The following is a 16,254-nucleotide window of genomic DNA, read 5'->3' on the forward strand; positions in this document are numbered from 1 at the left end:
GATATGCCAATAGAACACCATTCACCCGATCTATCCTAGCCTCGAGATCAAGATGATCCAGTGACTGAAAGCCCACACCCGCAAGACCAGCTCATTGTTAAGATCCCACCTCACCTCCAGTCAACCGTCCTAACACAAACCCCATTCGGCTTGGCTCACCCTTACAGGTTGAACGGCCAAACCAAACAAACCTCAACACTCGAGCCCATCCATCCTAACGGAACGAGTGACTACCAGACGACTCCTCTTACTATTCATGTAGGCGAAACACCAGAACAGTTACCATGGGAGTTATCCAACTAGAAGGAATGAATGAAGATCCATGCTACCAGGGAGGACAGGAAGGAATGACTCATCAGACTACCCCACAAGGGATGACCCAATGGAATGTGCTGAGGACAAATGCAATGGCAGACCCAGTCAGATGGGATGACCTAGTAGTATCCCCTTCTCCTATGAAACAGGTACTGGCCAAGAGGCTGGTCGATGTGGAGGCAGTGATGAGACGCATCCCAGGAATGCCAGTCCCAACCAAGAAGAGCAGGCCCCACTACTACGCGGATTCACCCTTTGTGGATGAGATCGCCCTAGCTGACATGCCACAGAAGTTTACCATCCCCAACATGAAACTATACAATGGCATAACCGACCCGGACGATCACATAGCCTCGTACAAGCAGCGGATGTTCACTGTCTCAATACCCCGATCGCTGAAGGAAGCCTGCATGTGCAAAATTTTCGGTTTAAGCTTATCTAGCCTGGCACTCCAATGGTACATGAACCTCCCGAATGGATCCATCGACTCATTCGCTCAACTCACTGACACCTTCGTGGAACAGTTCGCCAGAAGCAAGAAACTCAAGAACCTGTCGACCGACCTATATAGAGTATACCAGAGAAAGGGAGAGCCACTGAGAGAGTATGTCAGCAGGTTCAACAAAGAGAAGATCTCCATCCCATCATGTAACCTCGAGACAACCATGGACGCCTTCAGGAAAGGTCTCCTCTCGGACGGAGAACTATACAAAGAACTTACAAAGCTAGGTTGCATGACAATGGAAGATGCTCTGGCCCAGGCAGTGATCCAAATAAGATGGGAGGAAGATGAGATAAACCAAACAACTCACTCAAGGTACGACTCGAGGCAGAATGAAAGGAAGCCAGAGCATAGACTGGTGGAGCACCGCTACCAATCCCTAGCACATAATACAAGCAGAGTCAGAAAATCGTATGATCGCCAGCTAACGAGAACTGATAATAGACAGTTCGAATTGAACCGGTACAAAATACTGGAGTACAACCTCAACGTCGAACCAACCCAGGTCGTCACAATTATGAAAGGAATGAGATACACCGTCAAGTGGTCAAGCAAGCTCAATCCCGAGGCAAGGAGAGACACGACCAACTGGTACGAGTTCCATGGTGACCATGGGCACAACACCGCAGACTATATTGCCTTGCGACTAGAGGTGGCCGTACTTCTAAAAAGGGGACATCTCTGAGATCTGATAACAGATAAAGGGAAGAACACCATTAGCCAAAAATGCTCAAAGGAACCATCACCACCTCCACGGGAACCTACACCAAAAGGGTTTTGTTCGCTCATCTCCGAAGGATCAGAGATTAGTAGGGTAAGTTACTCATCAGCCAAGCGATATGCCAGAGCCAACCACCACCATGAAGTCTAGTCCGTCTATCCAGTTTCACGCTCACACACCCATCAGGTAATTCAGTTTAAAGATGACGAGCCGGTCACCTTGGCCGCTCCTCATCACGATGCTCTAGTCGTCTCTCTACAGATCGCCAACATCCTAGTCAAGAGAGTATTCGTAGATGGAGGCTTTTCAGCAAACATCCTGTTCCTTGAAGCAGTGAAGGCTATGGGACTGGAAAAAGCAAACATCAACAAACGGCCGATGCTGCTGGTTAGGTTCAGTTCTGAGCAAAAGTGCACTATTAGGGAGATCATCCTTCCTATCTACGCCGGCAGACTAAACAAATAGACCGTCTTTCTAGTGATCGACTACCCCTCTCCTTACAACGTCATCTTGGGCCGACCCTAGATCCACGACATGTGTGCAGTCCCATTTGCCTTCCACCAGGCGATCAGGTTTCCAACCAAGTGGGACGTACGAGAGATCAACGGCGACCCCAAAGCTTTCAGAGATTGCTACAAGAACGCCTTCAAGGGTAAGGGTAACTCTTCATAGCAATTACAGTCTCATCCAACCCCTCTGACCAAGCCAAATTAGCCATCAATGGAAGAGTTGGATTAAGTACAGATACATCCAGACGACCCCGAGAGAAAAACACATATAGGGTCCCGCCTCAAGCCTGAAACAAGAGACAAGCCGATAGAATTCCTCAAACAGAACCAAGACTATTTCGCCTGGTCCTGCGCCAACATGATCGGAATAAGTCCAGACGCAATGGTCCACCAGCTCAAGGTAGAGTCGGATCACCCATCAGTGAAGCAGAGAAAGAGGAAATTCGCACCAGAGCGGAACCGGATCGTCAATGAAGAGATTGAAAAACTCTTGAGCAATGGCATGATCAGAGAGGTCCACTACCCCGAATGGCTGGCAAACGTCGTGGTCGTAAAGAAAAAGAATAGGAAGTAGAGAGTCTGCATCGACTTCACTGACTTGAACAAAGCTTGCCCCAAGGATTCTTTCCTGCTCCCATATATTGACATGATGGTAGATGCGATTGTAGGTCATGACCTCCTTAGTTTCATGGACGCCTTCTCAGGGTACAACCAGATCTTGATGCACCCGGACGACCAAGAGAAGATAACCTTCATCACAAAGAGGGGAACCTACTGCTATAAGGTAATGCCATTCGGTCTTAAGAACACCGAGGCCACCTACCAGCAACTAGTCAACAAGATGTTCTTTGAGTACTTAGGAGACACTATGGGGGTTTACATCGACGACATGCTCGTCAAGTCCCTGATAGCTGAACAATACCTAGACCACCTTAGCCAGACATTCGCCATCCTTAGGAAGTACAACATGAAGCCGAATCCAGCCAAGTGCTCATTCGGCGTCTCATCGGGTAAATTCTTGGGCTATATGGTTACTTAGCGAGGGATAGAAGCCAACCCCGACCAGATCAGAGTGATCCTTAGCATACCATCTCCGACCTGCATCAAAGACATCTAGCACTTGACAGGACGAGTGGCTGCCTTGAGCCGCTTCATCTCTAGATCAGCCGACAAGTGCCACCTCTTCTTCCATGCTTTCAAGAAGTCTAAGAAGTTCGAGTGGACCCCCCTCCTATGAAGAATCCCTACAACAGCTGAAGAGGTATCTGACCTCCCCTTCGCTTTTTTCCAAACCTGTGGACGAGGAGAAGCTCTACTCTTACCTAGCGATCTCATAGACAACCATCTCAGCAGTACTAGTTCGAGAAGAAGAAACGAAGCAGTTACCAGTCTACTATGTAAGCAAGTCACTCCTCGACGCAGAAACTCAGTACAGTCAGCTGGAGAAATTGGCCCTCATCCTCATCCATGTATCTAGGAAGCTCAGGCCGTACTTTCAGTGCCACTCCATAGTTGTAATCACCTCCTTCCCACTCAAGAAGATACTGCACAAACTAGAGCTATCAGGCCGACTCATGCAGTGGACAGTAGAGCTCAATAAGTTTGACATATCTTACCAACCTTGCACCGCCATCAAGTCCCAGGCGCTAGCAGACTTCATTGTTGACTTCACACCAAGCACCACCACCCAAGCATAAAGGGAGTTGTTATGCATGAACGGTGGATCACCCTCCAAGTGGACTCTCCTAGTGGATGACTCGAGTAACATGAATGGAAGCAAACTCGGAATAGTACTGATTACACCAGGGGGAGACATCATCCAGCGGGCAATCCAGTGTGGGTTCAAGTGCAAGAACAACGAGGCCAAATATGAGGCCCTCATCGCTGGACTTTCCTTAACCAAAGAAATTGGAGCGAAGAGACTGGAGGTGAAGTCTGATTCCTAGCTCGTTGTCAATCAACTACAAGGCACATATCAAGCATGTGACTTGAAGATGACATCCTACTTGAGCATGGTCAAAGAGCTGTAGGCCCAATTCGAGGAGTTCTCCATCATCCAAGTCCCCAAAGCTGAGAACTCTCACATTGACGCCCTTGCCAACCTTGGCTCGGCACTCAAATGTTCTTCCCAGTCATCCATCCCTCTCTTATTCATGCACTGGCCAACCAACTGGAAAGATCAACCACCAAACAAGTCGCTCGAAGAAGCCATGGGTGTTGAACAAGCTGACTGCTAGATGACTCCGATAGTGAGATACTTAGAAAATGACGAACTCCCAGCTGATAAGAACGAAACATGCCGACTGAAAGCAAGAGCGCCAGATTCACCATACATGAGGGCCAACTCCTTAGAAAGTCATTCTCGGGCCCCTATCTCAAGTGCACAAGCCTAGAGGAGGCCCAAAGTGTCCTCGCCGAACTCCATGAAGCGAATATGGGAACCGTGCTAGGGGATGCAGCCTTGCACACCAGGTGATCACTGTTGGATATTATTGGCCGAACATACGCACCGATTCGGCTACTTATGTGAAGAAGTGCGATAGCTGTCAGAGGTTTGCTCACGTCTCACACCTCCAACCAAAGCGACTTCATTCCATCCTCATACCCTGGCCCTTCATGAAGTGGGGAATGGACATTGTGGGAAAGCTACCAACTGCACCCGGGCAACGAGTGTTCATGTTAGCCATGACAGACTACTTCACCAAGTGGATCGAAGCCGAAGCCTTCGCACAAGTCAGAGACCAATAAATTAAAGCTTTCATCTGGAAGAATGTCATTTAAAGGTTTAGAATGCTGAAGGAGATCATCACCGACAATGGATCCCAGTTCATCAGCTAAGGCTTCAGGGATTTCTGTGACATGTGGGGAATAAAACTGAGTTTCCCAACCCCCCGCAACCCCCAGTCTAATGGCCAGGCCGAGTCATTGAACAAGACCATCATTCAGACATTAAAGAAGCAGTTACAGAAAGCTAAGGGTACATGGGCAGATGAGCTACCTGGAGTCCTTTGGTCATACCGAGCCACGGCTCGCTCGTCAACGGGCAAGACCCCCTTCTCCCTCACATACAATTCTGAAGCAGTCATCCTAGCCGAAGTATCAGTCCCATCCACCAGGCTCCAATGGGCGGACGAGGAATCAAACAACTGGAACCTTTGCCAGAACCTGGACACCATCGACGAGCTACATGAACGGGCAAGCATCCGTAATGCAATCTATCAGCAACAGGCCGCTTGACACTACAATCGTAACGTGAGGATCCAAACTTTCAAGATAGGCGACTGGGTCCTCCGCAAGGTCTTCCAAAACACCAAGGAGATCAACTCTGGTAAACATGGCCCCACCTGGGAAAGCCCCTACAAGATAATCAAAGAAGCAGGAAATGGCACTTACAAACTCCAGACCTCCCAGGGCAAAGACATCAGTAATAGTTGGAATGCCGTTCACCTTAAACGCTACTACTTCTAGGTGAACTACTTTTTTCTATTTGTCTTTTTTTATTTTAAAAGGATGAGTGGGCTTATCCACCTCCTCATAGACAGTCGGCCTCATGGTCAAATATTAATGACGTATTATTAAGAAATTTTTCGTCTTCAAATCGACTCTGGTCGATCAATTGTTTGTAACACCTTTAGATCGGCCCTGCCTGATCCACGAAATGGCACCATCGAATCGACCCTGCTCGATTCACGATTACACCTTCAGATCGGCCCTGCCCGATCCATGAAATCGCACATTCGAATCGACCCTGCTCGATTCACAATAACACCTTCAGATCGGCCCTGCCCGATCCACAAACTTGCACCTTCAAATCGGCCTTGCTCGATTCACGATAACACCTTTAGATCGACCCTGCCCGATCCATTAATAAACACCTTCGAATCAACCCCGCTCGGTTCACGAAAACACCTTCGAATAGACCTCGCTCAATTCACGAAATCACATTCGATCGGCCTTGCCTGATCTACGAAATTACACCATCAAATCGGCTCAGCCCGATCGACAACTCATACCTTCCAGTCGACCCTGCTCGACCCAAGAATTCACACCTTCGGATTGATTTCATTCAATCTAGGGGACTACGTACTCGGTTAGCCAGATCGAATGAATGGTCCTTACACCTTCAATAAGCAAAGCGCCAGCCTAGCCCAACATAAGACCTACATGCCTTAGCCACTGAGCCACACTAAAGAAACAAACACGACATAGTACATCTACAAGTAAAGAAACAATGAATTCACTCACTCATACATGGAGAAAACATCAAAAGTAAGAGCCGAGTATAATACACACAACCTCAAACGACTTAGTTTAGAGTACAAAAAGGCTTCAAACATCTCAGTTCAGAGTACAAAAAAGGGACACACGCCAAGAAAAAGGGCATCGTAGGCCCCAAAATACAAAGGAAAACTAAGCTAAGTCGCCTCTTCCATCTCTGACTCCGTCGTCATATCTACACCACCAACACCCATCCCAGCAGCCTGGTAACTCGTATCCCCAACACCCAACGGCCTTGACTGACTGACAAGGTCAGGCACTTGCTCCTCGTCCTGCCCTTCCGGATGACTATCTCCCTCTTCCAGCAACTCCCGCATGAGCTGGATGTCTTTGTCCGGATCCTAGTGAGAGGTATTCCCTTCCTTGAACTCAAGCATTAGTTCACCCTGGGCCTTGATGATAGCATCGTCAGCAATGGAAATACACTGCTCCTTGAGAGACTCGATCTCTGCGGCCTTCTCGGCCAACTCACGCCTCAACCTCTCTAGCTCACGTTCGCTATCCGTCTGAAGCTGCTGACTCTCCTGCTCGGCCTTCCGGGCTGCTGCCTCTCTCTGGCACAAGTTGGTGTTCGCCTTAGACACATCTTGTATCCTCTTTTCCTACGCCGCCACAAACTTCCTCAAGTGAAGACTGCTCGTGAATACCTGCAGAACAAAATATTGTCATCAGTACAAAATCAAGGAACAAAAAAAAACCGAAACTACTGCCATACCTGAAAGGCACAGCCACCCCCCAATCAACTGCAGCAGCTGCGCCCATCTACTTCAAATGCGCCTCGTCCGTTGGGAACAAGAATGAGTCAGCCAGCTTGCTCATGAAAGTCGTGTTAGAGTAGGTCGATGAGTTAGTCGGGATCTTGAATGTAATCATCCCAGCCTCCTCATCCATGACCGCGGTCTGGGACAACCCAGCTCCGGCCACAGGTTGCTGACTAGGCGATGTCGCTAACACATCCTCCGCTCTCCTGTCCTCCTTGGGCAAGGATTCCCTCCTCCTCTTCTCCCGGTGCTGGGCGATAAACTCGCTTGCATTGGGGACGGCCAACTTCTTCATCAGAGTCTCTACAAGCGTAAACTCTCCAATGGTCAGTGGGTTCAGCCCGGACTCACCAAAAATGATATGATTATAGTACCAGCTTAGAAGCACATCCCAAGTCTGCTTCAGCGAGGGGAAGGAAATACCTCGTTGAACCGCCTCTACTCTAGCCCAGAGAATGCTGGTCCTCAAGTTGGACTCTGCTAGCACTATTCGTCAATCCTTCTGCTCTGACGAATGGCTAACACCTTCTAGGTCACAACGTCCAAGCCGTCTCCACTCTACCCAGCCCGATTGTACTCAAGCTCTGCATACAAAAAACACAATCAAGATTTGGTAATCAAAGTACAAAAGAAACAACAAAGCTCTCACCGGTAGCTCGCTAACTTCTCAGAATCTCGCCCTGTCCCCTATCTCCAAAGACAGCCTGACCCCTAATGAAGAAGTATCGATCCTTCCAGTTTTTGTAGTTGGATCGCAGGTCGGTCACCAGGTGAGACCGATCATGCCTCAAGTTCATCAGATACCGACCCTTCTCCTTGTCATTCTCTTTTAGGAAGTACGAGTACAACAGCTCGTGTAGCCCAAACCTTACTTGGTTCCGAACACAGAGATCCTCCAGAGCCATCAACAATCTCCAACCATTTGGCATTAACTGAGATGGGGCAATCATGAAATGATTCAACACCTCCCAGACGAGACGAGGAACAGGTAGCCTCAATCCATCATGAAACCATTTCTCATAAACGCTAACCCAATCCTGTGCCTCCCAGTTGACTCGTTCGTACAACTGCGACACCCGGATCTTAACCGAATTTGGAATATGATACAGAGTCTGGATGCGAAACACATCATTGTCCTTCAGCACAGGCAGGTAATCCTTGGTCAAGATACCACTGCCTTGTTGGCTCGGCTCTTCCTCAGAGCCATTACTAGACGAGGATGGACTACTGGCCCCTTTGAAGTCTTCCTCACTTCTCCTATGCCTGCTCAATCCACTCGGGCCAACTGCACTCGTCCTTGGGGTAGCCACACTAACTCCAGTTGGTACGCCTATCGGAATGCCCCCTCGGGAATCATCACTATAGTGGGGGCACGCTCATACTCATCAGCCACAATCCTGCTCGAGCTACTTGATTCAGAGTCTGACATGTTGGCCCGATCGTCTAGCCCGACTGACCGACTCGATCCAAGCTTCAAAACTCCCAGGAACCTAAGTGTCAAGAGACCGCTCGCCCTGAACACCCAACCAAACAAGGCCACAAACACCTAAATATCACTTGCCCTTCAGCACCGGTTGACCTATCACCATCAACCACTTGTCAACTCTTACAAGCCGAAGTTTCGGTCGACCCCCACTACCAACTAAACTAATCCTAGATCCAACAGTCTCCCCTTGTTCGGCATAGGCGACCGACTCGCCTTCAAGCTCAACCCTATGAATTTACTAGTCCTTGGCCACTAACTCACCAACTCAAACACCAACACTACCGCACCACCCGCTTGGTCTAGGTGACCGATCACCTTTTCAATCCACTTTGCACGCTCCCTCACCACTCGATCGGATGGACCAGATGACCTACATCTCCCACTAAACTCCCCAAGCTATCACACTATTCGGTTAGGCAGACCGACCGAACCAAATAGCACTTAACTCGACTTCGTCTTCCCTTTTTCCAGAGAACACTAGAAAACCGGAGAAAATCGCTGGAAACTCACCAGAAATCCAAAAATCCAAAAATCCAAGCCTATTCTAGAAAACCAAAACTCCAACACTTCTAAACACCTCAAAAACACAATCGAAACTACACAAACTTCATCCTATTTTCCAAAAACTTAGCAAACAACCAAAAACAAAAACGAAAACAAAGAAACAGACAGATGGCGTAAAAGAAGTGTTTATCGTGAAAAGCCAAAACCTACCGAGAAGACTACTATCGCTGGAGAAAAACTGGAACAAAGGCGAAAGGAAAGAAAAAGAAATTTTTTGTAGAGAAAATGAAAGAAATGCGCGAAATGGGAGACGAACCGTCTGCCCATTCGTTTTTAAAAGAAAAACTGATAGGTGAAGACACGTGGCATCCCACGATTGGCCAAGAGTCAGAGAGTCTTTTCACTTTCCTGCCTCGAAAACAAGGAGTCGATCCCCACCGAACACGTGGCAGGCATCCGAGGCACCCAGGAAATTGCAAGGCCGTACAAGAGCCGCGTTCCATCGCCCTGCCTTCCCAACCAAGCAGCACACGACTGCCCGAATGGACCCAGCATACCCCCATGATTCACAAGCCCATGAGATCCTCCCAACTGGTTAACCAGCTTGGAACGGCCCGGCCCGAGCTCTCTAAGGTAAAAATGGCAGGAGGCCTCACTCATTTGTTCTTCCATAGCAGACGAATAGACAGCCCTTGGTCGAGACTCGCACATTTCTTCCACTAGACCATCCCAGCAACTCAACCGAGCAAACCTTTAGTTTAATGTAGTCTCTAACTCATTCGACCCAGCATGCCGAGCGAACACCCCGACAACAGAAATACACCTCACCTCTCCTGTTGACGGGACGTATCGAACGAGCTCATGAGCCCCCAAAGCCTCGTGGTCTCAACCCCTTTGGCCCTTCACACCAATCAGACACACCACTTTGTAATGATGGCATACTCCGGATCAGTAATGGACACCGAACTATCCCTGACCAAAAACCACCTACAACAACCAGATCACCCATGCCGACAATCGGTCATCCAGGAAGGGAGATTGACCATGCCTCAATCGCTTCCTACTCTCTGACTTAAGAAAATCTTAACTCAAAGAGTGGGGGGCAAACTGTTAGGGCCAAAAAACATCCTTGGCCCAAATAGAAAAACGGGCTCGACAGTAAGGAAAAAGTCAAGCCCAATCCCAACGCGATCCAATCTGGATTAGGCCCATCTAGTACAAGGTACAGCCGGCCCAAACCATCCAGGCACAAGCCTCATAATCCCAGTTCACTTCCTGGATCCATGAGCGAATCCAGAGCCCACGGCCCTCACAGATCACTTTCCTATTCCTGATCAATCTCCTATTCGAGGTCACCTTCCTATTCATATCACTTTCCTACTCGAAGTTACTTTCCTGATCAGCATTACCTTCTTATCCGGACACTGGTAAGACAGTTCACCACCGCCCTAACTCTAGGGTTGTATCAGAATCACACTAGGACTTCTACTTCTATCAGGATTGGAAGACCAAACAGTCACTATATAAGCAGAGGCTAGCCCTCTCATAAGGGACATTACATTACACCTCCACACCCGAAGCTCTGACTTGAGAGCTTCATATCACTACCGTAGTCACAGTCCCTAACTAGACTTCCGGTAACCTCTCTACTCCCTAGCCCTTACTATACTAGCCTCTTCAGCCTTGCTGACTTGAGCGTTGGAGTGCCTACAGCAAACACCACCCCAGTGTTTCCCATTTGCTTCACGCGTTTGTTTCTCTACGTGTGTAGGTGCAACGGATCGCTAGTGGCCTCAACCTCACGGGATCAGACCCCCCTTCCGTACAGGTAGATTTTTAAGTCTATATTAATAAGTTTGTTAATTTACAAATTATTCATGTTTTCATCTCTTTGTATCACCCGTATCACATAAATGCTACGACAATTACTTTACCGGAGAGATTTCTATTTATTAAACTTGTGGTACTTTTGGGCAAAAATATCAAGAGATAACCCAAACCCTGAGGCCGTGCAGAACACATATGAGGGATAGTTTAGTTAATTGACAAGGATTACAATAGTATTAACTCTGGTTATTTATACAAAATATCTTATGTTAATTGACTAAATTACCCCTCTTACATTAACAGAGCTATACTACAAGCCTACAACGATCGGGTTTACGAGTACATTTTAAAATTTTCACTGAGAAGTGCCAAAAAATGAATAGACAAACTTCAAGGGCATTTTAGAAAATCTACCGATACTTTACTGTATATACAGTATTTATTTAATCAAATAAGAAGACAAAGACGTTTTCTCAAGAAATGTAATCATATTTCTCAAATGTCCCTAGAGCCCATCGCCACTTACAAATAAATTATAAATCTTCTCAAATGCATTGCACCTAGAGCTCAACGCCACTCACAAATAAATTATAAATTATCTGGGTTTAACAATTGACAAGCCCCAGTGAAATAAATTACTCTATTATGCGATAACTAATTATTAACCAAAATACCTTTTATCTAATTGTAGTATTCTTTTCAGTTTTGGTTTCTTCAGTTTTTATTTTAATGAGATGTAAAATTTATAATTTATTCTATTTTAAACAAGGAGGAGAGAACATTGTTCTCTTGAGAAAGTGTGGGACGTGAAACGTTTGGTTAACGGAAAAGAGTAGAGCTAGGCATTTGGGACCGGGCCCAAAAGCCCAGTTCCAAAACCCGGTCCTAGGATCAGTCCTTGAGAGGACCGGACCTAGGAGGCCTGGTCCCAAAACGGGACCAGGCCTAAGGAAGAGGGCCCAGGCCCTCCACTGGGGCCTCCTCCAAGGCTCGGGCCTGGGATCGGTCCTAGGCCTGGGCTCAAAATTTTTTGTATTTTTTCAATATAGTCCCCTACCAAATTACATAAAACCCCCTATTAATTTTAAAATAAATATAAATTATGAGGGCTAAAATAAAATTTTACAAAATTTATAAAAAAAAATCTTCCAAATCTAAAAAATTTATAAATTTTACCCCTAAAAAATACTAAAACCCCCCTATAAAATTTTATTTTGCCCCAAAAATATAAAAAAAATTAAGAGGGAAAAATAAAATTATCCAAGCCCCATGGGACCAGTCTTAGGACCGATTCTGGGCCCATGGGACCAGTCCCGACCAGGCCTAGGGCCTGGTCCGGGTCCTAGCTTTTCTCATGGGCCTGGGACCGGTCCCAAGCCTATGAGTGACTGGTCCCATTTGGAAAGTTAACAATAAAAATAAAAAAGCTGGCAATATATATATATTAACAATAAGATTGGGTTTTTCTGTAAAATTCACTAAGATGGCTTCAACCTCACATGCTGATTTGAAAAGTTAAAAAGACAAAAGGAAATTGCCCTCCTTCCTGGAAGATGACTAAACAATGAATTATTAAATCTTAAGACAGGTTTATTAAATCTTAATTTGTTTCCATAATTCCATCACATAATATTATGTTAATTTCTTAATTAAATTTGCACATCATTGATCTACGCTAATAAAAAGAGAAATATGCAAGCCATTTTTATGAGAAGTGGCAACCGAGAGGCCTTATTAGTTAATGAAATGTAGAATTAACGAGTTTTGAAAACAATGTTTTCATCTCTTTTATTTATGAATTCATATCTATTTAAATTCTAAGCTTTTTAAAAAATGAGAAAAAGAAATGGAAAGTGAATTAAAAAGTGATGGACAATGAATTGAAATAAATAAAGCAAGAAATTAAAGACTATGTTGAGGGGTCCGAACTTAGAAACAATGCCATAAGAGCCGTATCATTAATATATTTTGTTACCAAAAAAAATCCCACTTCATAGTATTAAAATACCAAAAGGCAAATGTAGCAATAGAAAAGGATGAGACACAAATACCCCACTTCACAGTATAAAAATTCAAAATTGAAAGAAAATTAAACAAGTTTGAATCCTAAGAAAGAAAGGTGGATGGCCATTATCAATTTATCATCCTCTCTCCAGCAGGCTTCCAGTCATCCACTGATGCCAACGCCAAGTACTTAAATAAAGTAGAGACTTAGTGAATATTTCCCAGTCTCCAAACACTCTGATTGCTTCAACCCAAGTACGATGGCTTCTTCTTCGTTTTCTCCTACTCAAGAAAAGTTCGATGTTTTTCTTAGTTTTAGAGGTGAGGACACTCGCAATGGTTTTATCAGCCACCTCAATGCTGCTTTGTGTCGAAGAAAGATTAAAACTTTCATCGACGATGAACTTAAAAGAGGCGATGAAATTTCACCCTTTCTTTTGTATGCAATTGAAGGATCAAAGATTTCAATTGTCATTTTCTCTAAAGACTATGCTTCTTCTCGATGGTGCCTCGAAGAACTCGTGAAGATCATGGATTGCAGGAAGATGCATGGTCAGATTGTGATTCCAGTTTTCTATCATGTAAATCCATCGGATATAAGGAAGCAAACCGGGACTTATGGAGATGCATTTGCTAACCATGAATACCGGCAGAGGGCAGAGATGTTGCAGATATGGAGGAGTGCTTTGACGGACGCAGCCAATCTATCTGGCTTTCACTCAAATGTCGTTAGGTGAATGCTTTCGCTTGATGTTTTTTTCTCGATGAAATTCAACTCTTTTACATATACATGCATATACAATTACTATCGGCTTTTTTTTATTATTTTTTTAATTTTTGTAAAGATAATATATTTCTGTGGTCTGATGAAGACATAACAAAATTGCTTAAATAAAAGTTCCTAAATTGGAGATCGTTTGATATCTAAAGACTAACTAATCTTTTCATAGTAAAATATCGTAAATTCATCAATAGAGAGTCGTTATTTTTCAGCATCAATTTTTACTGTATTGAGATATGGCATTAGATAGATAATAAAAATCTTATCACTTGAATTTCAGCTCTGTCACTACATTTGATTGATAACCAAACAACTAATAATTTTTCTGTTAAAAAGTTATATTTAGGTTTATTGTAGAAGCTTTATATGCCATAAGCTCTTCTTGAAGAGTTACAACCAAATGGGTCCATGTATAGTTATGTGATAACTGTAAAATATGGACTTTAATTATTGTTTGATGTATATAAAAAGGTTTGGATTGTGTAATCAAATAAATTTAATTGTAATCGTGCCCAAACTTTTTTAGTTTCAAGGATGGACAAAAGTGGGCTATTGGAACTTGTCTTTGTCTTTATTTCTCTAACATTTAAATTCACGCTTATTATTTTCTTTTTTACATTTTCTTTCAATTTTAGGCCTGAATCAAAACTTATAGAGAAAATTGTTGAAGATATTTTGAAGAGATTGAATATTATGTCTTCTAGTTATAACAAGAACTTGGTTGGAATTGCAATGAAGATTCAAGAAATTAAATTTTTATTGTCTATTGGGACGAATGGAGTATGCAAGGTAGGGATTTGGGGTATGGGTGGTATAGGCAAGACAACTCTTGCAAATGCAGTCTTCAACAAAATATCAAGGCAATTTGAAGGTTCTTATTTCATTCGAAATGTTAGGGAAGAATCAGAGAAACGTGGACTAATTCAATTGCAAGAAAAAATTCTTTCTACAATATTAGGGGATGAACACCACAATATATGGCATGCTTCCACAATAGAAAGGCTTCGAAGGACAAAAGTTCTCTTTGTTTTTGATGATGTAACAAATTTAAATCAAATAAATGAATTAATTGGAGACCTTGAAAACTTGGGTTCAGGAAGTCAAGTCATTATAACAACAAGAGATAAACAAGTGCTTGTAAGTTGTAGAGTGGATAATGCTACCATATATGAGGTCGAAGAATTACATAGTGATGAGTCATTTCGCCTTTTTAGCCGTCATGCCTTCAAAGAAAACGATCCTGTTGATGAAGATTATATGGCACTATTATAGAGTACTGAGTTATGCTAAAGGTGTGCCATTAGCTCTTAAAGTTTAGGTTGTTTCTTGCTTGATAGGGGAAAACATGAATGGGAAAGTACATTGAAAAATTGAAAATTGTCCCACCAAGATATCCAATCGTGGTTAAGATAAGTTATGATGGATTAGATGTTGAAGAGAAGGATTCATTCCTAGATTTGCATGCTTCTTTAATGGATGGGATGAACATCTAGTTCGTAAATTCTCTTCAAGTATTGGATTAAAAGTACTTATTGATAAGGCGCTCATAACTATTTCATACAAACCATAAAGTACATGATTTGCTTCAAGAAATGGGAATGGAAATTGTTCGGCAAGAATCCGTAAATAACCGGGGCAACGTAGTCGATGTGGCATGATAATGTGTCTATGGTGTACTGAAAAAGAATAAGGTAAATACAGAAAAAATAAGCTTTCAGTTTCATTTGCAAAATCTAGAAAATAATACTAGGAGATTATTATTTTAAATTTTCCTTATACATGAGTTCATGTGTTATTGAGATTGGGACTAGTACTATATATTTCAACTATTATTAAAGTCTTACGTTCCTTTCTTTATCGGAAACCAAAATTATGGGAAAAAAGGAATTGTAAAAGAAATTTTTGACGTCAGTAGCTTCTCTGCACATATTAGAATGAGTGTTCTTATATCAATTCTCATAGTACTGTTTTAGTACCCTTCGTCTTTTGCTCGATCAAAATTTTATGCTACATCTATAAGGAATTACTATACAGCCAAACAAAGGCCAAGCAGTGATCTTTGTTTGCAAACAAGGAATTTGATTTGTCTTATCAGTTATCTTTCTTATTCTGAGGATTTTTTTCGTCTTTTCTTTAATTCATAAAATTGGAAGATTAGATTAAAAATAGTTTGAAGAGGTGAGAGTTAATAAAACTGGACGTAAGAGATTATAAAATTGGTATTTTTGAAATAATTAGATTAATTTATAAAACCTAAGGTTTTAAATTAATCTTATTTAAATTGGGGCTTAATTAGAAAGAATTTGGTGGGGCTTAAATAACACCATTCTTTCTATTTCTTTGTACATTAGTTCATTTGGTAACGGGCTTGGGTGGTGGGTTTGGAGGTATGTATGTTTTTATGTAATTATGTAGTTAACTTATCATTTGATTTTGATTGTAGGAACTGATAAAATACGAGCCTACGCTTTGATATATCTAAAATGAGAGATACACTTAATCCCATGCTTTCTCAGAGATGGAATATCTAAGATTCTTGATAGTAAATAAATCAAAATATACATGC

The 16,254-nt window shown here is 43.5% G+C and overlaps 2 protein-coding genes across 2 annotated transcripts; both read left to right on the forward strand.

Moving 5' to 3' along the window:
* Positions 1 to 284: 284 nt before the first annotated feature.
* LOC116125295 lies at positions 285 to 1,502 on the forward strand. The gene has a single exon (XM_031411041.1). It carries the CDS (start codon positions 285 to 287, stop codon positions 1,500 to 1,502), a length of 1,218 nt encoding a protein of 405 aa, XP_031266901.1.
* Positions 1,503 to 13,148: 11,646 nt separating this feature from the next.
* Positions 13,149 to 14,960, forward strand: LOC116125296 (TMV resistance protein N-like). Its single transcript, XM_031411042.1, has 2 exons — positions 13,149 to 13,640; positions 14,324 to 14,960. The coding sequence occupies exons 1-2, from the start codon at positions 13,168 to 13,170 to the stop codon at positions 14,958 to 14,960; spliced, it is 1,110 nt and encodes a 369-aa protein (XP_031266902.1). The 5' UTR covers positions 13,149 to 13,167.
* Positions 14,961 to 16,254: the final 1,294 nt, after the last annotated feature.

The sequence above is a fragment of the Pistacia vera genome, unplaced genomic scaffold (assembly GCF_008641045.1).
Source record: "Pistacia vera cultivar Batoury unplaced genomic scaffold, PisVer_v2 Contig162, whole genome shotgun sequence".
NCBI lineage: Eukaryota > Viridiplantae > Streptophyta > Magnoliopsida > Sapindales > Anacardiaceae > Pistacia > Pistacia vera.